This window comes from Micropterus dolomieu, linkage group LG19, assembly GCF_021292245.1.
Source record: "Micropterus dolomieu isolate WLL.071019.BEF.003 ecotype Adirondacks linkage group LG19, ASM2129224v1, whole genome shotgun sequence".
NCBI lineage: Eukaryota > Metazoa > Chordata > Actinopteri > Centrarchiformes > Centrarchidae > Micropterus > Micropterus dolomieu.
The window spans coordinates 23,108,128-23,130,100 of NC_060168.1; the positions used below are offsets into that span (position 1 = coordinate 23,108,128).

The following is a 21,973-nucleotide window of genomic DNA, read 5'->3' on the forward strand; positions in this document are numbered from 1 at the left end:
GCCCCCTCCCCCCCCCCCCCCCCCCCCCACCATTCTGTGAATTTTGTTTCCGCATCAACAGTGCCTGCATAAACTGGGCATACAATAATGCAATATAATAATATATACACAATACAATAATGCCCAGTTTATGAAGCAATTGTTCAGGCAAAAAAGTAGTATTGGCAATGCAGCATACCAACTAGCAGAGCTTCCCTCTCAGATTGGATGGGACTTGGTGGATTCTTCTCTGTAGGACCTTCCTTCTCCTGACTGCAAGATACCACTGTTGATGCAGTGGCTTCCTACAAAAACATAGACACACATATAACCTTAAATGAATGTTATCAGCCATTGTTAGACTGTGGCTCATGAGAAGTAAACAAACTTAAACTTAAGCTGATGCATGGCACACAATAAAAAAGACGAACACGAAAAAGAATGAGCAGATCAGAAAGTTTCACCACCAACACATTAATACGGCGAGACAATGAGAACGAGGATAATGAGGCGAGGGGGAATTTTCAGCCAGCAGCTATATTTCTGATAGAGGGATGAAATGCATGTCACACACACCAACACAAAATAGAGACGACTTTAAAAAGAACAAATAGAGGGAGAGAGAGGGAGAGACTTGGAAGGGAAATGATCAAGCTGTTTATTTCAGATCTCTGACAGGTGGCAGAAAAATGGCAGAGAAATAACAGAGGAGCTTTTGTCTGTTTGTTGTCCTACATAGTATTGTGTGTAGTTTCCACTTATGGTGTGGGATGCCTGGTGGCCCTTTTCTGTTTTTAATCTATCCTTAACACCCTGCGAGTATGGGTGTGTAGACACATGCACATGTGTGAGCCATTTCGACTTTATGACTCCTTTATTTCCTAGCCCAATTGTGTCTGGGTGATTTATTCTATGACAAATGCAGTCGCTGTGAATTGGATTGGCCTGTAATGATCTGTCATGCCACTGGAAGAGGTTACAGAGGAAAGTCAGAGTAGGAAGTAGAAGAAGGGAAATATTAGGACACAAAACAATATCTGGAGATGAGTGGGGAGGGCTCAACCTTTTTCCACTTACACTGGTTTGATTAGCGCTCTCCTCTGTGCCTCTGTCATCTTGCTTCGACATCTCCAGCTGCGACAAATTAGAAACACGTGAGGAAAAGCCAGAGAGAGACAAGCTAAGCGTTATTGCAGACAGACGGGCGAGCGTGGTGGCGCACAGCATGGTGACAAATACAAGCATTGTCTAACAAGGAAAGCTGAGACACTAAACTCCATATGGAGAGAATCAATTTAAGTCAAAATGGTCAGCTATTGTTTTTGTAGCAATGAAGACTTTAAGAGTTCCAATTTCCTGGAAATATATTAGTGCAGAGAGAATTACTTTATTAATCAAACCTTTTTGTTTCGATATACACCCATAACCCTATTAAGTGGTGGCTTGAGTAACCTTTCAATAGAAAGGATGGCTTTAAGGAGTTATTTGGGAACACTGCAACTCAGAAAACACAGTCTCTTTTGGATCCGTGGCTGTGCATGTGAATACAAGTGATCCTGGAATTGTTGAACAGTAGTAAAAGCTGGATGTTTTAGTAATCAGGCATGCAAACTAGTCAGGGGTAAAAAACGGTGAGAAGGATACGCAAGCAGATAAATATACAGAGACAGTGTAAGAGGGGTCTGTTTAAGCTTACATGTTTCTATAGATAACTTGCAATTATCCACTGCAACAAGAGAAATACAACGATGCAGAAGATCGTCACGGTGTTGAAAAGGGGGGACATAAGGGCGAAGAGAATTAAACACTTAAAGCCCCCTCAAGCCAGTTGTAACTGCTGTTTTTGGTTAACGTTCTTTCTCAAGGAAACTAAAAACTAAAATGAAGACCCTCTGTTAGCCAAATTTCTGCAATAACTATGCTTGCTAGCTAACTACAACTTAGCTAACTACAACTTAGTTAACTTAGCTAACTAAACTAGAACGACAAACCAACAATCAGACACAGAGAGACATACCTACTGTAAGTTTTAAGTAAATTACATGATAAATTGGTTAGCAAGCTCACAATGATGTTTATCGGTTTGATGCTCTGACTTAACGAGGCGTGATGGCGTGACAGTTTTTTAACGAGGCATGACAGTGCGCCTGCACAAGCTTGGAGAATGACGTATGACTTATGGAACTACTATAGTCATACGTCACAAGCCCACAGACCTGACAGAAGTTGAACTTCCAACTATGGTTTGTCCCAGAAGACACCGCGCACAAAACGTGATGATGTTAATCTCAGCTCACGTACAGGATAGATCCTAATGCAAACTAGTGATGGCAAGTTCGACTCTTTTGACAGTGTCGTTCGTTCAAATCTCGTTCATTAAAATTAACTAATCTTTTTTTGTGTCATTTCGTTCATTTGAACTAGGCTGGTTATTGTGGTGCTGCAGCCCTCTAGTGGGCAATTAAAAAACAGTGCCATTCTCAAACACGGAAGGCTGCCTGACTTGCTTTGTTTGACAAAGTATAATGCACAAATTCACCTCTTGATTACTCTCTATCATCATTATATAAACCCCCCTGGGCCCACAACCAAATTCAAACCATGTAAAAACCACAGAAATATGTTGTCTATATGCAATCACCACTACTCCGGCTAAATCCTTCCATTTTCACAATCTTTCCCGAGTACAACCAGACCAACCATATAAATGCTTATGTATATAATTACTATCATTATCTCTGAATATTATCTTAAAATATTAATATCAGATTTGCAGTAAATATATAGAAATAATAAGCTTGATACACTTCATGAATAAACACACTCTTATTAAAATTCAACCAATTTAATAATAATCTGGATCAAGCCACTAAGTTCTTAAAGAACTCCAGCACTGAGAGAGGAACAAAGAAATAAACATGTAAACGCAGCAGTTTGGCAGTTCTGGACGCAGAATGGGCCACATCAGGTCCGGATTCTGCAGACAGAGAAACACACATGAGCACATCGCTCTCAAACACTGCAGGTTGTTCACCAGTCACGAGCAGTGAAACAACAGCTAACAGCTGATCCAGGTCCGCCAGCACGGCTCTATTTACCAACAGAGCCGTGCTGGAGGACCTGGATCAGCTGTTAGCTGTGTTTTAATGACCGGGTCTGTTTGTTTTGGAGACGAGACGACCTCGGAGGTAATTCGGCTCCCGGTAGAACCCTGTCAGGGCTCTGAAGTGGAGCGGACCCAGAACAACTCTCATCAGCTGTTAGCAGTAATGTTAAACACTAGCAGGACTAAAGTTACGGTACGGCTGTGTTAAAACTGTAACTTAGCACAACATCACTGCGCTGAAATAATGTTATGCTTTATTAAATGTCACATAATAAACAAAATAGCTATATAATGTCAGTCCAGTTACCTGACAGCCGACCTGCCTCTCATTCTCCGGCGCTGGCAGTCACTCAGCCTGCAGAATGAACGAAAGACTGAGGAGGACCCATGTGAGCGGTGAACGAGTAGTTCATTCCTGCTCCACAGTAGGAGCTGTCACGTGACAAATGAACGACTCAAACCTAGAGACCCACCGTTGCTATGAGTCGTGAACTAATCAGTTCTGTTTCCTGTGCTGCTTGCTTACCACAGCCCTGTAACCGAGCGGTCACGTGACAAATGAATGACTCAAACAGACCCACAGTTGAGAGTCGTGAACTAATCAATTCTGTTTCCTGTGCTGATGGAGCCCATGCAGCTGACGTGTGAACGTAAGAGTCCAAGATCCTTCACGCATGCGTGAAAAAGAACGAATTACTCACTGAGACAACCCGTTCCTCCCGAGTCATATACACAATTAGGTCTTATGAACACATATACAAAGCGTATACTCTTTAGAGGCCAACAACAGAACTTGAAATACACTTCTGACAAGGTTTTAGGCGAGAAATCAACTGTGTAGATTTCCAGTATCGGCAGTTTTACGAAAATTGGTGGCGAATCAAAAATGTGTTCAAACGTTTTCGGAGTTGAAAACTCCGGAAAAGCCGATCATGGTGCCAACGGTTGTTATAGCTGCAGTAACGTTACCAGAGGCTGCACAGCAACACAATGGAGCCGACGTGCTAGCGGATAGGGTTAACCGGTCGACATGCATATAATCAATAACTGTAGGCACACACCCTGTGATGGTTAGGGTAAGAGGAATAAATATACTTCGGGGGGCTGTAAGGAATAGTTAGCTAGCTAGCTGCGGTTAGCTCCCCCAGGCCCAGTCACACAGACCACTCCAGCCAACACAGCAGACGTGTCCAGCAACAGCTGAACGATAGTGTTAATGTTCGTACCACTGTTATTCTATCATTAAATTCTCAGTAATGTTGTAAAGTTTTAACCTAAATCGAGATACATCTGGCTCGTGATGTAACATTACAGAATATTCTTCTAATCAATTCTGGTTTGTGAAACTTAAAATCACTTTGGAAGAAATAAAACAGTGGTATGAATTGAATCATTGCTTTATTATTATCATAATTGTTAGGCTATTATAAATAAATATTTGCAGGAATTATAGTATAAATATACTATATTAATAATATATAATTATAGTATAGTAAATATTAACACATAATGTACACTGATTACTATGTTGACACTTGACACCTCTTCTTTAACGGCTTTTTTTAAAATTATTTAACAGCTATGCGTGGGCCGTGCGGTCGAGATAAACGTCATCATGCTTTGTGCGTGGTGGCTTCTGGGAAAAAACATATATGGAAGTTTAACTTCCGTCAACTTCAGTCACGTTTGTCTGCAGGCTGCAGCTGGACCCTTCTCACTTTGAACGCACAATTAAGCTATTTGTCAAAAATATTTGGCGAACTATGCGGGTAATCAACATTGTAAGGTAATGAAATATAAAATATCATAGAAATGTCAAAATACACTGGAGGGGGCTTTAATTTCCTGCATTCTGATGAAATTTTTCTTAAAATTTCTTCTTTTCTTGCATCAATTTATGGCGGAAATGTTTTTATTCATGTAAAAGGTAAACAAAACTCGGGTGGCAGGTGACAATTGAAAATCTTAAAATAAAAGAAGCAAAACTTGGCCAAAAAAAATGTGTCAAGAAGTAGCACGTTTTGGGGTCATTTTATAATCAGTAGCGCTTCTTTTTTTAGCTTAAGTTAAATAAATAAGGTCAAATTAACCTTTCTCAAAGCATTTTCATTTGTTATTTATCATTTCTTGTTGCATTTTTAACAAATGCTTTCAAAAAGTGGTGAGGACAAAATCAGACATTTTAAAAAGTGCTGAGGACATCACCCAGGGTTAAACAACACCGATGCTTCTTAAACACTACTTACTACTACTTACTACTCAGCTTGTACCAGCTGTATAATATTCTCTGTGGCTGTGAAGGGAGCTTTTGACAGTCCATGACAATAAACCTGCTAATGTCATCAGGGTTGAATTTGGTTTGAGTTCAAGACTTTTAAACATTTCTCAACAGCAAGCCCGAATAAAAAAAAATGGGTGTGTGGAGTTTTAAGGACATGGAGCTTTACCAGTCAGGAAGGGTTGGATAAAAACACTTGTGTTGCATCATGGGAAGTATATGCTTGAGCATTTTTGGAGATTGACTCCTGGTACGGACTAAATATCAGGATCTCTCAGCCTCTGCTGCTTCAATTTTGACAGTTTTTCCTTTAACGTGTCTCTTCCAAGTCTACCCCACTTAATAGAAATGCAATTCTAAATGGCTGGAGTACTCCATTAATAAAAACAAAACAATCATTAGTGGCAGCACTAAAATATATGCTGAAAAATTATCCAAGGCTTTTGTTGTGATCATAAAAGTAAGGAGATATATATATATATAAAAAACCTCTGCTGGTCTTCATGTAGTGAATTACACTGGAGAGATGGAACGTACCACTCTAACCGGGGAGGTGGAATAGTCAAAGTGGTGCCAGCCTTTCTAACAGGCTAATAGCCTCAATGACCTGCACTGGTGTCAGTCCAGTAATGTGTGGTGACAGCAGGAACAGTGATTGGACCAGTGAAGGAGAACTGATGGTATGAAGAAATCTCTTCAAGAAGACAAATCGCCCCACATCAAGCACCATCTTCGGGGAAACCTACACCCAAAAATTGATTTCTCTTTCTCCCTTTAATGAGACTGCCTCTCATGATTCATGTTCGCCCATATGCAGGAATTTAATTAGAATAATTCCCATGGCTCACAGTTGTGGGAGACACATTTCTAATCAAACTCTTCACCAACGCGCTATTGACAACTCTATCATGCCGGTTGACCTGAAGGAAGAGAAGCATTAGCAAATTAATAATTCACCTCTGCATTTTTTGAAACCTGCAGTCAGCTTGTACATCTCAGAGCAAAGACACGACATATGAAGTTCCTCCCTTCATGGATTGCGTTTGTATTATCATCCAATTTAATAGGCGATTGAACCTGAGGCTCAATTTAATGACTATCCTTCCTCTCATTATACCGAGCCAGAAGGAACATTAACAAACATTAGCACTTGAATACTGGGAATATGGGACAACACCTGAAACAGTAGTAAACATGACATGCCTAACAGAGAAAAATGCCCCTTAAAACTAAACATTTTTAATAGGAGTTTTGGAAAAGAAAAAATGTTGGCATAAGAGGCATTTGTAACTATTTTAGCCTTCTGACTGTACACACGACATGTTGGTAGTTAACAGTATACTGTGACTTAAGTTTTAATCAGGCTTGACCTGGTCTTGTTCATTGCAGTGGTGACTTGCTTATTCAAACCTACGAGGCAGGTGTCATCCTAAAGTTTCTTGAAGGTCTTCAATACCACAAAAACACTATTACTATTTTAAATAAAAAATGTTGTTGCATTGTTATTGGATATGAACAATGAAAAAAAAGTTATGAATGTATGGAAAATAAAGATTTTTAGCTTGATGCACTCATCTACCAAAATCTATTTGAATATTTTAAATACTTATCATGACAAATATTAATATATGTGATTTGTTTCGATTAATTTGATTAATTCATTACAAAACTACAAACAAGTTACAAATCTTGTAATTAATTAGATGAATTTTTTTAATTGCTCGACAGCCATATTTATTATATGTCTATTACTATTATCAACAAGGTCAAACTCCAATTAAAATCTAACTATCAGTGCATAAATTAAAAATAAATGACATGTACATTAACAAACGCTGCTGGCACACTGGATGTCTTCATCTTTGTATATTGGAACTCATCAAAGAAAAGGTTGCTGACCCATGGTAAATACTGATAACATTGTGATCTCTAAAGCTGATACACGGAGCAACTTTTAGAGCAATGGTGCTGGGCAATGTTGCTGTCAATGGTAATGAGTAACGATTACTATCATAATCCCCTTCTCCCGCCACTCTCCCCGCACCGCCGCTATCCGTTCAAAACATAGTCGGACTTGCCACCAGCAAGATTGCCCAGCAACATTGCTCAAAAAGTTGCCCCGTGTATCATCAGCTTTAGTTACTGCTTCTTGGTCAGTTCAAACAAAATGACGGTCGATGTTACTTAATCTCAACGGCAGACAAATAAGGAAACAATTTCACTGCGGTCAACCATGCTCAATTTGTTTCTAGTTAGGAAATGGATGGATATCTTCAGGTTTTTTTAATGTGGCTGCAAGCTTTTACAGAGGAGAGGACAAAATAACACAAAGACAAAACATCTTGTCTAAAATTTAAAGGAAAACGCATTTAGTTTGAATGTATATGTAAGTATGTTGTCTAGACATTTAATAGGATGTAAGACTATTTTCTATTACTGTATGTATTTGACATATTTTGTCTTATTTGCATTTTTCCTACAGGAATTTCCACTACAGCAGACTGTAGCTATGCGTAAGCTTAAACGTAGCTTAGTTTGAACTTAGTGGGGGAGTTGTGAAGATAATGTTAAACAAGTGAAGTGGATATCTTCCAAAGTTACTGTCTTTCTAGTATTCCCTGTTTGTGTTTTCACAGACAGTCTTTCTGTGCCGAGCTGCAGCGCAGGAACAGTTAACACAAAAAGGGAATTTCATACTCAGAAGACTAATTCTGGAAGCTACTCACTTGATAGCTCCAACTGTTAGTCTGACAAAGTTAAAGCCTCATATATTAACTTGAGATAAACTTTCTGTATTCATTTTCTGTGAATGTATTTTTGCAGCACATTAAGTTGGGATGTTTTGCTGGCCAGTATGAACTGGAAGAATTATTACAGCTAGCAAATGCCTGTTTGTGTTCACAAGGGCACCTGCCTATTGTTTCAAGACATACTTGAAAAAAAAATTGTGAACCTATTGTTTAAGTGTTTCCGTGGCAGAACAGTTCTAAAAATGGCACTTAGTACATCCCTTTACATTTCTGATGACACTGATATGCACCAAGTTGCTTGTTGTGCTATACAGTGACCGTTACCATGGCACCGCTTGCTTGTTGATTCCTTTCGATGAAGTTTCTTATAATTTATGACCATATTTATGCATGATATTGTGATCCTCACTAAAAAACACATAGAAGTACCAAAGAAATGGGTGAAAAGTGATTGTTGAAGCATCACATTTTATCATGTCAGCTAGTATTCAGCTTATGATCATATATAATAAAAAAAAAACTGACATGATTAATCAATTATCAAAATATTGTTCTAATGGACTAATAGATTAATCAACTAATTATTTTAACACTAAAGACATACTATAGCCAATAGGTCTGGGCCGATAGACGATGCCATTGTCCATCGGCGATGGCTGACAGACATCACGACATTGAGCCGGCATCATGATTGTAAAACCCCTGCACCCCCAGCAAAAAAAACCCTAAATTTTCATATTATACCACCCTGTGAAAGCAGGTTTTAATGACAACGAACATTCTTATTATTGTTTTTAAGTGTGCTTTGCACCCGCCTCGGAATTGTCTTATCCCCACATTCACACACACACCTACACCACAGGTAAACATCCCACACTGATTTATCAGCTTTATGTGGCACTGCTGTGAGTTGTTTTTTGTCAATATAAACTGTCTATGAGGGTTTTTGACTCTAATGCAGAACAAACTTTGAAGGACACAAGAGTTTCCTACACACAAAGGATAGCAGATAGTGCTTCAAATGATTGCATTGTTGTACACTAATAAAAGCTAAATGAATGGAACTCAAACTATAATTTTACTGAACTTCAAACTTGAAAGCTGCATTATTAACTTTTTGGGAGGGAAATTAGAAATTAAAAAGTCGATTATACTGAATGTTAAAAAAGAATGTATTAAGCTCCCGGGGAGGAAAATGGGAACAGCAGAAAACTGATTGAAGTTAGAAATTGTCAATCTCACTGTGGTAGGCCCTCCCCCACAGTGTTGATATAATAAAGATGCAGCAAAAATAGCTCTTCTGGGATATCTGATGAGCTTAGAAATACATTTTAAACTAGTTCAGATCATTGAGTCATTTTCTCGACCCAAAACTACACATTACAACTTTCACATTCTGTCCTTTTGTTTATTGATGATGTATTTCCTCAATATCTTTCCTGCGTTGGAACTCATCTTGAACTAATTTCTTTTTTTTTTTTATTAAAATGCAAATTAGAGTGTGTTCACTTTCAAACACAGACAGTAACCCAGAATTGAACTTTCATATAAAAACGCATCAAGGAAACGCGGTAGATTCTCCTTGCTTTACTCTCAGGAAACCCAGCAGACAAAAATGTGTGTTTTCTGTCAAACTAACCTGCATTGCATGTGTGTTTTGCAGGTTCTGTAGTCCTTCCTTCAGATTCTGGACTTGGTTCTTCAGCTGCTGTTTGTCCTCCAAACTCTTCTCCAGTTCCGCCTCCCGCTGTTTTAATTCTTCCCTCATTTTTAACAGTTGCTGCAAAAATAAAAGGAAGAACAATAAGCCACTAATGCTACTGTGAACTAACTAACCGTGACAATACTAAACTGGTAGTCAAACTGCTTTGAAAGAGGAGGAACAATCAGCCATTTGTTTAATTAATATCTAGCATGTAATCCCTACACCGGTAGTTAGAGCATAATACAAAAAAAATCTGCATAATACAAAAAATTAATTAGACACTGACGTGGATTATATCTCCAATAAATATTTTCTAGAGAGAAAACAATTGTTGTATTATAATCTGTTTTATTATGTTCTGTCCAAGAGGAGTAATTTGCCAAATCCATTGCTTGTAAACACTCAAAAATTATAAATTGCATATGGAAGAAACACTCATTTGGGTGACACAAGAACTGGTGTTTGAGGAAACTCTGAAAGCTAACAACTATATTTATCTCCAATGTGTCCTCTTAAGTTATCTGGTAAACACAGATGAAAAGATTCACCTCCTGCAGTGTTAATTGCAACAAAAAGAGGGTCCGTGAGGCGCAAGGTGTTTATAGCCTGGAATTTTCCTCTGTAAAGCTACACATTAATTGCTTTTCTGTTACATGCACTATAATTCACAAAGGACGAAACAGGTGGCCATTACATGCTGATAGTATTTCACTGAAATTTGTCTGTCTGCGTGATACAACATGTGGACCCTGGCAAGGAGAGGTATCCAATTTCAGTGTCTTCCAATTCATTTAATTCATTCACCTAATCTTTCCACAAACACATCATGAGAGTCGTAAGCTAGAAAGGTAATTACTCTCTGCAAGTAGAAATGAACAGCAGGGCCTTAATGGATTCTCCTCTTTTAAAACATGAATCCATCATAATTTCCATTACCTGTGACAGCTAGCTAAGTGAGGACACTTGACAAATGCCACAGTAAGTCAATTTAGTAGTACTTTAGAATTTTAAAAGGTAGATTGAAGAGTTTCTGACATTACAGGTGTTGTTCTTTTCAAAGTGGAAATGTTGTTCATCCTGTCACCAAAATCACATGATCTTCAGCAGCAGTTCATCATCTGCGTTTACCAAGTAGACAGGGTTGATGTTCGAAAATCCATTATTTCCTTCCCCCCCATCCTGAGCACTTCAAGGAATTATCGTCCAGGCTGGAATGTCTGAAGATCATGTGATATTAATGAAAGCGCCAGCTGCTTCTGGACTTTTGTGGTGAGACTGATTCCCAAGTGCTGCTTCCCAGGTAAAGAAGAAGTAGATTAAAAGACAAACTGAGTTTACAGAATATTTACAGTTTTTACTTTACTTGTCAATTAAAATGTTTCTTCTATTGTTTTAGTTCATACTTTCTAATATTTCAGACATTGAATGTGTGTCTGTCTTGACAAATGTTGGACTATAAGTCAAATATTGATAGTCTGATATGTTGTATTTTATAAATATATAAGACAGAAAGTCCAACAACAGTTAGACTGAAGATGACAACATTCAGAATAAAGTATACTACGGTATATGGTATTCAAGGCACATGTTCATTCATTTTCTTTGAGTAACTGGTCTGAAATTATTTTAATAGCCTTGGGTTTGTTCCAAGAAGTTTCTGTGCACTGTTTGAATCATAGCACACAACCTTCCAATCCCAAGTAAAACCAATTCCCACTGCGAATAAGCTTTCCTTTAACCAGAGTAAACCTGCAATGTACATTTTTAGCAGCTCTTCAGAAAAGACTAACAGCGGCTCCAGACAGCTTTACTTTCCCACTTGTTCCCACATAGCACTCTTCAAAAGTGCTGTGTCAGTCGAGTTTTTAATCTTATATGGAAAATTCACTGGGTTAACCTGAGCGACCTTGTTCTGAAAAATAAATAAATAAATAATGGAAATAAAAAAAGAACCTGGTGCAGAACAGTAACGAGTAGGAGATTAAACTTATTGTTGGACAGATGATTGGAAAAAACGTGTCTGCATGCTTCTGTGTGTGCAACAAGTGCTACCTTCTGCATGCCCTGCAGAGCCTGCTGCAGGAAGCTGAGCTGCTGGGAGTGAGTGTTGTCCTCCTCACTCCTGATTGGTTGGTTCTTGCCTTGTTCCTGTTTGAGCAGCTCCACCTCGTTCCTGTAGGCGTCCAGCTGGCAGCGCAGGGAGTCATTCTCCTCCTTTAAGGCTTCTGCTTGGGAAACACCTACAGATTTAGACATGAAGTGTTGAGAACCATATGGAAGATGATGTTTATTGTGTAGAACACTGTTGTTCAATTTACACCTTATCACAACAAATTATCATCCAGCTGAGTCTCAGTTTCACAGTGAGGCCTTTGATCTGGAGTGCTCACGTTATCCCTGATCTGTCTCTTTTGTGGGAACATACATTTCAACACAAAATATCAAAAGCTTTTACACAGCGACATTTCCAATCGTGATCGGATTGCTCATTGATCATTTGAATGAGAGCAGGCACAGAAATAGTGAGCATCTTAAAATTCAAAGCACAAAGGCAAAAGATTAGAGCTCAGTTTTACTTTATGCAAATGTCAGGCATCTTGAAACACAAAATGGCAAATGTCCTATTGATGGATGTTGACAAATATATCTCTACCTGTTCCTGCAGGGAAAAGACCTTGGATGTGTCAATAAACAAGGTAGCATTAAAAACATGGCTTCAAATATTTCGCTTCACTATAGCAGCAAACATATATTAAAAAATTCTTAGGTGTTATTTATTAAGAGTTACCAGAAACATATCTAATCAGCATCATCAGGACTATGTAGGTCTGGTTTGATTGATAAAGTTGCGAAGTGTGAAGAGCCATTTTAGGCTATAAAACCCCAATTTCATTTTTCGAATAGAAAATGTTACGTGACTCACAGTTGGAGCACCTCTACGGCTTGGATCGGCATGAAATGCTCTCGGGTTGAGTTATCAGCACAAAAGACAAACAACTGCGTTAGAAAAGACCTGATTCAAAATATACAGAAAACCTTTGGGAGAATTTAACAGCGACACCCAAGTTGCAATTTGGTAAGAAACATCTAATCACAAAGCTAAAAATTCTGCGATGTGTGCTGCTAATACTGTGTGAAAGCCAAAGTGTACGGTCACTAGCACCAGCACCTCTAAAGTGCGCTCTGTCACAGCACTGCTCTTCTTCACAAATAAAATCCAAAATTTCATCCAGCCTAAAAGGGTAAGTCTAATGGATTTCCGTATTTACTGTGTGATTTGGTAGCTAATAATGGTTTATGTTCGTCCTTTAATACAATGTGCACATACCACCAATGCCATGCGTTTGAAATAATTAATTATTTGATCATAAATTGTTTATTAATTATTTTCAGCGGGCGGCACATTTCATGTGCTCCGGCACCTAATGATGATATTTGGATATTCCTTTTATGTCAGATAACAGAACACCTACACAATAATAACTAATCTAAACACAGACTACTGACCGCTGTGATAATCCCGGTGTTTTGTCCAATAGCTCTCCACTGGACATTTGACCTGACCTACTGAGCAAACAGAGGAGTTACAGTGGGAGTTATTACTACATGAGACCTGCCTAACTCCAAAGATGTCCAGTATTATCAGCTCTACTCTCCTTCTGTGGGCCTTGAGGGGAAGCTCTTTGAGAAAGAGCAATACACTGACTGGACTGGGGAGATAAGCCCCATCCTGTGTGAGCGTGTGTGTAAGTGTGTGCATGAATGTCTCTAGTTAGGTTTTGTGTGGGTGTTCATGAGTGCTGCCTGCAGTCTATCATGGAGGACCATTGGCAGTGTTAATGAACTCTTGCTGGGTGAATGTATGTGCGGCCATGCTGTGTTTGCGTGTACTTTTCTCCCAGCAAAATAAAGGTTTGAGGTGAGAAGAGTATTGATCTGAGAGCCTCATCAACTTGGTGTGAGGAGATGTCAACTGCTTGGCCAGATTCTGAGCAATTCCCCTTCTGTTACATAACAGGCAGCGCTATCGACCTGCAGATGTCCATGAGCGTGTACACACACACCTGCAGTCATGCACACAAGCAGTTCTTGCTTTTTATTCTGTACATGAGTCAGACGCAGAGCATCGATTCGCATTTTAAGAGGCTGCAGTCATAACACAGGTGTTTTCAGCGGGGCTGGTTGACGTGTAAATATGGGCCTTTGCTTAAAAGGCTAGTGAGTAAAGGGGGTGTAACAGTCATCTTGTTAACACAAATACCAAGAAGTGTCACATTAACACCTGTCACCTCAGCCAATCCTGTAGTATCAGGTCTTTGACAGCAATGCTAATTACTGATAGCTAAATAGCAAGATTGCAAAAGAGAAGGGGCTAGGCTGATGGTTTCATTTGCATACATTTGCATGCTGATTAGAGAAGCTGTCATAAAAGCAAATGGCAGAGATCAGAATTATTACAAGGCGAGAGGAAAGAATACATGAAGAGAGCATAACAACATGCAGAGATGCACAAAACACAAGTCGAGAGATGTGGTGGTTATGTTTACAGGCGTGTTGCCCTGGTGACCACTCCAGACTTATGGGTTATTTTAATGGGGGTTGAGAGATTGGCAGCGCGGTTAGTTTTTGTTGCTTCAGCAAACACAAAGAGACTCCTTTGAGGGAAGATTATGGCACTTCAGTGATACCCCGGTCTGAAATGAGATGGCAGCTGGCAGGTGTGGACAGATTCCCTCACACACACACTCATATGGAGTTGTGTACATACACCAGGGTGCACTGGGGTGGATGTCTTTTAGTCGTTGTGTTCAACATCAACTCAGTAAAGCGCAAGTGGTGTCAGCATCTTGATGTACTTAAAATGTGTTTTTTTATTCATGGGGAGTTGTCAGATGGTTATCGCATGCTTGGGGGATGATTACTGTCATTTCAGTCCAACACAGCTGTCTCTGTCACTTTTTCAAAGTTCTTTGTGCCCAACCTCTGGAGACATTGATCAGCGTATGGCCTGTCATGTTGACAGAAGTGTTGAACTGTGAATGTGCATGCAAATGTTGCATATGCATACCTGAGTCCTCAGAGTCCTTGCTGTCAGGGACGTCCTCCATGTCATCATCAGACATCTCCATCTCCTCCTCTCGCCTGATGCCCATCAGCTGCTCGCTGTGCATGTTTCTAATCTCCTGCAAAACACAACCAAAAAGAGTGGTTGGTAAGAACTGCAAAGAATCATGGGTGATGCACGTTTTAGCAGGTGCTAGTATGAGTAGGGTCATCAGTGGAGGCCCTTCTTTGATTTCATTGGTAATGTTATGCATTTGCTGTAAGAAATACATGTAACAGATCAGTACAGAACAAAGGAGTGTAGATGAATAAAGATGAAAAGGATTGGTCTCAGAGATGGGGTACTTCCTCTGGCACAGCAATGGGGCAGATGGTAGCACAAATATAGCCAGACTTCACTTTTGTTTACTTTGAGAAAAACACCACATTCAGGCAAATCCATGATAAGTATATGACCAGAGCTCCTGTCAAAAATGTCAAAAGCACTACTACTTCAGAAGACAGTGATTTAGGTCGAAAGAAGCATGAAATGTGTCTCAGTGCATTTACTGTATAACATGTCTTCTGTTGGTTTTTACACCCATTTTGTAATGCACAGCTGGATACCCACTGTACAAAAGGAATCTGTTTCATTTCACCCTTACAGACAGAAGTGCTAATGACTAAATCCATCTAGAGACCAGTAACCAGAGGCAGATGTTAAAACGGTTTAAAGATTAAGGTCTACCAAGTGAATTTGATTAGCTAGTAAAAGAGAACAAACCATCAAGGTGTGCATAGAGAGAGAAGCAAAAAAAACAAAAATCCTCATGATACATTACACACAGACAGTCCATGCTTAGACAAACAACATCCACTCAGGGTTTAAGGTCACAAAGAAATGTCCACGCAACACAATTAGACCATCGACATTGCGGTCAGTGTCAGACATGCACGTAACCGTGAGGGCGTGCGAGTAAAATAAATTGATTTTTTTTTTGTTTTATTAGAACAAAATCTTTTAAATATTTAATATGTTTTTAAGTATTTAAGAACTCATACTCTGAAAGGCTGATGCCTAAAATTTACATTAATTAGAGGTGATATTTATCTAAAGGAAAATTCTGTCACTATACCAGTTTAGAAAGAGATGAGCAATAACACTGAATTATCGCCCGGTTCTGGTTCAAAAAAGTGACTGACATGAGGAAGTGTTCTCCCTTTAAACAAGCGTGTACTGAAACACACATGTATACCAGTGGATAGAGCCATGCTTGTTCTGTCAATGACAAATTCACACAAAAGGCTGAAAAAACACTCGTACAAAAGCTAATGGGCAAAAAAAGCTGCCCAAAAGTAAATAAACTTCGGACCATCTGTCAGCTGACGTTATCAGCCTGAGCCAATGGCAGAGGTCAAACAGGTACTCTACACACACAAGCACACGCAGACATGTAACCATCTGGTGTGTATGGAGCACACTGTGCACACACACATCTACTGCATACGCGCAAGTACATACACACACCACATTAAAACACTGATAGAGGGAGGCAGCTGTTGTCCGATTCTGCCTGGGAGCTGGAGCTCCTCAACACCGCTTCTTGTTCCTCTATATTTCACCTCCAGGCCAGAGAATCATACTGAATATACAATGACTGAGTGTGAAACTGGCTGCCTATTTGATGATAAACTAGCCCTGAGCAACTGCACTTACTTACCTATGCTCTTTACACTGGCCAGAAGCTGCTAGTTCTATACATGGCAGCCTCTAAGGCAGGCATGTATGATCAGTGTGAAAATAAACCTGCACTAAGCCCTATTTCTGATGTTCAATCAAATCACTCCATGTGATGTAAAATAATTAGCAGTTGTGCTGAAAGTTACTGAGAACTAGCACCTAGCTTTACAGCCTTTTAACACTTTTATCCTATTATTTTAGCTCTCCGACCTTCACACAGAATGTATGGTTGGATCTCACAGCTCTTATTACACCCACATACATATATATACACACACACACACACACACACACACACATATATATATACACACACACACACACGTCTTAATGAAGACGTCCAATATTCAGTCGAGCTTTTAGCTTTTGGTTCATGCTCATCAACTACTGAGTAGATATTTGGGACCTGAGCATGTCGCAAGCCAAGAGTCCCAAATATCTACTCAGTAGTTGATGAGCATGAACCAAAAGCTAAAAGCTCGACTGAATATTGGACGTCTTCATTAAGTGGCCAGAAACATGACTCAGATGGGAAGCTCATATTCTTCTGTGACTGTTGTGTGTGTAAGGCAACAGGTTAGCTGTAAAAACTTAATAAGCCCAAAATATAGCAGGGCTGTGTTTTCTATGGTTTGTTGAACTTCCTAGTAGTTTAAATGTTTAATGAAGCTTTAAACCTGCAATGATTGATTTTTGTCCACTTAGATGCTGTGGAAACGAGCTGTAAATACAACATGACATATCATTACTTTAAGAAGTTATTAGAGGTTGTTGCTAATTTACACATCCAGCTGTTCCTTTTTTTGGGAGTGTTTTTTGGTCACCTGATGAATTCAAGCCCAATACTTACTCTCTTTTAGCGCGGTTTTTCCATTTGATCTCTGGGGGGAATATCTTGCTCTTTACCTGCTCAATGCTCCACTATGTTCACCAGCTCATTTTGGTACTGAACATGTAAGGTACATTTGGCTTTTTTTTTTGCAGCTAGAAACGATGGTGAGAGACAACCACAACAGGAAAGTTGGAAGCCATAAAATGAAAACGCGCAGCACAGCTGAGGGGAACTACAGTGTCAGGTGACAATTATCTGTAGGTCATTAAGAACACCACAAGTCCTCATTTGACCCATTGTAAAAGGGCAGCTGGATGGCATAAATACTTTTTACTAGGAATAACTAGAACTTCAGTTCCTTTTCAGATTCTTTTAGGATTTAATGTTTTTCCATTTCAGCGTATAATTCATTATTCCCTGAATAAACTTACTTAAACCCTCACAGGCAGCTGCAGAGAGATAGAGACTCAAGTCGGGACAATGCTGAACCAAGAGCTTGGAGGCCAAATGACTTCATCTGTCTGTTAGCCTCAATCTGGGACACACATGATTAACACAGTATTATGTGGTGTCACTATAAAGTCTATTCTCACAGCTCTAATGAAAAAAACTACCTAGAATATTTGTAGTGCAAATTCTGCAGTAGTGTCCACCCACTGTGATCTCTTTCACTTGCATCTATGGTTATGCTTTTCATTCCTGGTGTATGCAGTGTGTATACACCATCTCTATAAAGGAAGTCTGAGATAGACTGGACAGATCCCTGAGGCCTGATACACCACAGTGTGTGTGTGTGTGTGTGTGTGTGTGTGTGTGTGTGTGTGTGTGTGTGTGTGTGTGTGTGTTTGATATATCCCCCCCTCTCACCCCTTGCAGGGTGGTATGTGTCATCCTCAAGCTCGGGTCCTCTACCAAAGGCCTGGGAGTTTGAGGGTTCTGTGCAGTATCTTAGCTGTTCCTAGGATTCTCCTGGACTGAGGCCTCTGATGTTTTACCTGGAATCTGCTGTAGCCACTTTCCTAGTTTGGGGGTCACAGCCCCCAGTGCTCCGATTACCACTGGCACCACTGTTGCTCTTACTTTCCACATCTTTTCTAGCTCCTCTTTCAGACCTTGGTATTTCTCAAGCTTCTCGTGTTCCTTCTTCTTGATGTTGCTGTCGCTTGGGATTGCCACATCCATCTATCATCTATCTATCAACACGATGTCTGGTTGGTTAGCCATCACCAGTTTGTCAGTCTGGATCTTGAAGTCCCACAGGATCTTAGCTCGGTCATTCTCAACTACCTTAGGAGGTGTCTTCCATTTTGACCTTGGGACTTCCAGCCCATACTCATGGCAGATGTTCCTGTACACTATGCCAGCTACGTGGTTATGGCGTTCCATGTACACTGTTCCAGCCTGCATCTTACACCCTGCTGTTATGTGCTGTACTGTCTCAGGGGCATCCTTGCACAGTCTGCACCTGGGGTCCTGCCTAGTGTGGTAGACCCCAGCCTCTATTGATATTGTACTGACTGCTGCCTGTTGTTGTGCCACCATGATTAGTGCTTCTGTGCTGTCCTCCAGTCCAGCCTTTTCCAGTAGGATTTCTTGATATCAGCCACTTCTTTCTTTCTTTCTTTCTTTCACACACACACACACACAGAGAAGAGAGCGCTTCCCAAGTGAGTAGATCCTTGAGAGACCCTCAAGGTCTGTGCGAGGTAAAACAACAATACAAATGTGGTCTTTACTGAAGTCACACAGCCAGGCATGTACTCAAGCATTTGAATATAAAATATGCATCATCCAGCTTTCTACTTAATCATCAAGTGTGTGTTAAAACACAAGCTATTTTAAGCATGATAAGTTCGAATGACTCTGCAGCAAATCTAAACATTAGAAGAAAAATTTTATTTTGCAACACCTACCTTTAAAAGCTTCTGCTGTGTGAGAGTCTGAATAAAGACTCCAAATGACACCTTCATTCAGTTGTTTTTTTTTTTTTAGATCCAGATGTTACAAAAAAAACTTACCAATCAGATATGATCATATATGGTCCATTAGACCCAGGACTGCACCAAACTCCAGACCCTCCATTACATACAACCTATCATCATGCTAACTAGTGCTCCATTTGGCAGAAAAAATTGTGAGCAGATAGTGGATGACAAAAATGCTATTAGATTTGAAAATGAATACACATCATGTTTCAAGACGTTGCTCCTTAATTATCCACTCAAACATAAATCTTAGGAGATCGAAAACTCACCCCAGCAGCTTGTATCCAATTCAGGAGGGAGAGCAGTAGTGGAGGGAGGGGAGGAGGTAGGGGCAGAGGTTTGGACCTGGGTGTGTCTGTATCTCACACTGACTGGAGTGAGCAGGCACCTGTTCTGTAAGCTAGCTTAAATCAAAGTACTTACTGTAATAAGGAGCCTGCTTTTTTGACTTCTGATTCAACCTATTTTTATATCACTTGTTTAAATTTGAGTATAATTATGTAGCATTTTAACTATAACTTTAAAAAACAACAACTTTACAATGAGTAAAGAGGGAGACGGGTGTTGAACAAAATGGGATAAAGCCTAATTTTTTTATAAATCATGTGAACAACAGAATGAAATCAAAGTGTACTAACCTCTGCTTGTTTGCGCCACATGTCCAGGTTCTTGCGCTGAGCTTTGGAGAAATGGTCCCATGCCTTTTGTTTGGAAGCAGCTTGGAATACAGACACAATCTGTTCAACTGTGCCGGGATGCAGGGAAGGACCAGAGGCCATCCAGAGACAGAGAGAGAAAGAAAGACAGAGGGCAGGTGGGAAGGAGCAGAGGAGTGAGAAAGTGGAGTCAACTAGGGATGTAAAGAACTGTGTGAGCATTAGTGTTTGTGTGCATGTGTCTGTGTGTGTGCAAGCGTGTGATTTACTTACCAGCTGATGCCAGTGCATCATCTCGTGGATGGTTGGTCAGATAATTCCCATACGCAAAACTTAAATAAATCACACATTTTCCCAGCAGATTTGAATTATATATATGATACACTAGTTCCTAAAGCCCTTTAACACTGCGGCTCTGCTAATATCGACTTGATTTTTCTGGCCATGGCTCTACAAAAGGGATGTCTACTTTGGTCCAGACTGAAACATCTCAACCATGAAACCTTGTTCAGACATAAATGGTCCTCAGAGGGTGCATCCTACTGAAGTAGTGATCCTGTGACTTTTAGAGAACCATCATTTCATCTGTCAAAAATGTAGTTGTATGACCAAATATCTGCTAAACTAATGACATTCCCATCAGCCTCAGCTGTACGTTGTGTAACAAACCAGCATACCACCAGTTAGCATACCAACATGTGCTGTGCCTACAGTTAGTACAGGCTCACAGAGCTGCTAGCATTATAGACTTTGTCTCTGTTTAATATTTGTTTAACAAGGGACATTTTGCTAAGCAACTGGCAGCTGCCAAAAATAACCTAATTTAAGTGTGCCACTATTGACCACTGTGCAGCTCCACTACAGCAGTGAGCTGTTAGGAATCTTGCCCAAGGACACCTTGTTAAAACAGCACAATATTCCTGATGTACTTTCCCTATGCAGATTTCTCTCTTCTTTTAAAAAGGAACAGCAGTAAGCTGTAAGCCTCTGTAGTTAACCCTTCAGTACAGTTGTAGCTGCAAAATATAGAAACTTAACACCGGACTGAGCACAGCAGGCTTTTTCAAGGAGTCTTATCTGGACCAGATCTTTAACTCAGAGGTTTCCTACAAGTGATGTGTATGATGACAGATGCTGTCTGTTGGTCTGTATAGCCTGTGTCAGATTCTGTCTTAGCTGCAGTGTATTGATATAGTAATTCCCCTCACAGCTATCTATCCATTGCCATGTGGGTGGTCATGGAGGAGTGTATGGGTGGTCTGTGTATCCCAGAGGTCCTAATATACACAGGGGGGAAGTCAATATGACCACCAGATAAGTGTGTATGTGCTTGCAGAGCAGTGTAAGAGAGAATAGGCATCAATAGCATCTTCCTAGCATCCTGTAATTTGATGGAGCAGATCGATGGTGAAGTCAGAGAAGAGAGGAAAGGGTACAGACAGACTTTCAGGCCTCTGAGCTTATATGCAAGCATATATACAGACGGGTGACAAATTAAAAACCAACATGAAGTGTGTTAATATGACGTCAGGCAACTACGAGCCTCCAGAACAGCTTCAGTGCTCCTTGGCAAGTCTATTGGAGGGATGAACACCACACTATATTTCCTCATTATATACATACACAAATATTATTTAATAAGGTAATTTAATTGAGATCAAGATCTCTTCTGCAAGAGAGACATCACAAAAGTCTGGTCAAAATTTGGTCTTGGTGGTGGAGAGCACCAAGTCTTACACATTGGTCCAAACATTTTCCACAGGTATAAAACTGGGTTGAGATCTGGTGAGTGTAAATGCCGTAGCGTTTTATTCATGTAATTTTCATACTCGTGCACAGAAGCATCTGCATTTGATGTTTCACCACCCTTTTATTAAGGTTTCCCTTTAATTAGTCCC

General features: G+C 39.9%; 1 protein-coding gene across 2 annotated transcripts in view; it reads right to left on the reverse strand.

Annotated features, from left to right (window-relative positions):
* Positions 1-21,973, reverse strand: part of enox2 (ecto-NOX disulfide-thiol exchanger 2) — a 184,126-nt gene that overhangs the window by 90,776 nt on the left and 71,377 nt on the right. For both annotated transcript variants that reach the window (XM_046030201.1, XM_046030200.1), the window contains exons 7-12: positions 20,058-20,164; positions 14,887-15,001; positions 11,871-12,058; positions 9,753-9,893; positions 1,057-1,113; positions 179-284 (exon numbers count right to left, since the gene is read on the reverse strand). In XM_046030201.1, the coding sequence (XP_045886157.1) occupies positions 179-284; positions 1,057-1,113; positions 9,753-9,893; positions 11,871-12,058; positions 14,887-15,001; positions 20,058-20,164 (714 nt within the window). The remainder of the gene's footprint in view (positions 1-178; positions 285-1,056; positions 1,114-9,752; positions 9,894-11,870; positions 12,059-14,886; positions 15,002-20,057; positions 20,165-21,973) is intronic.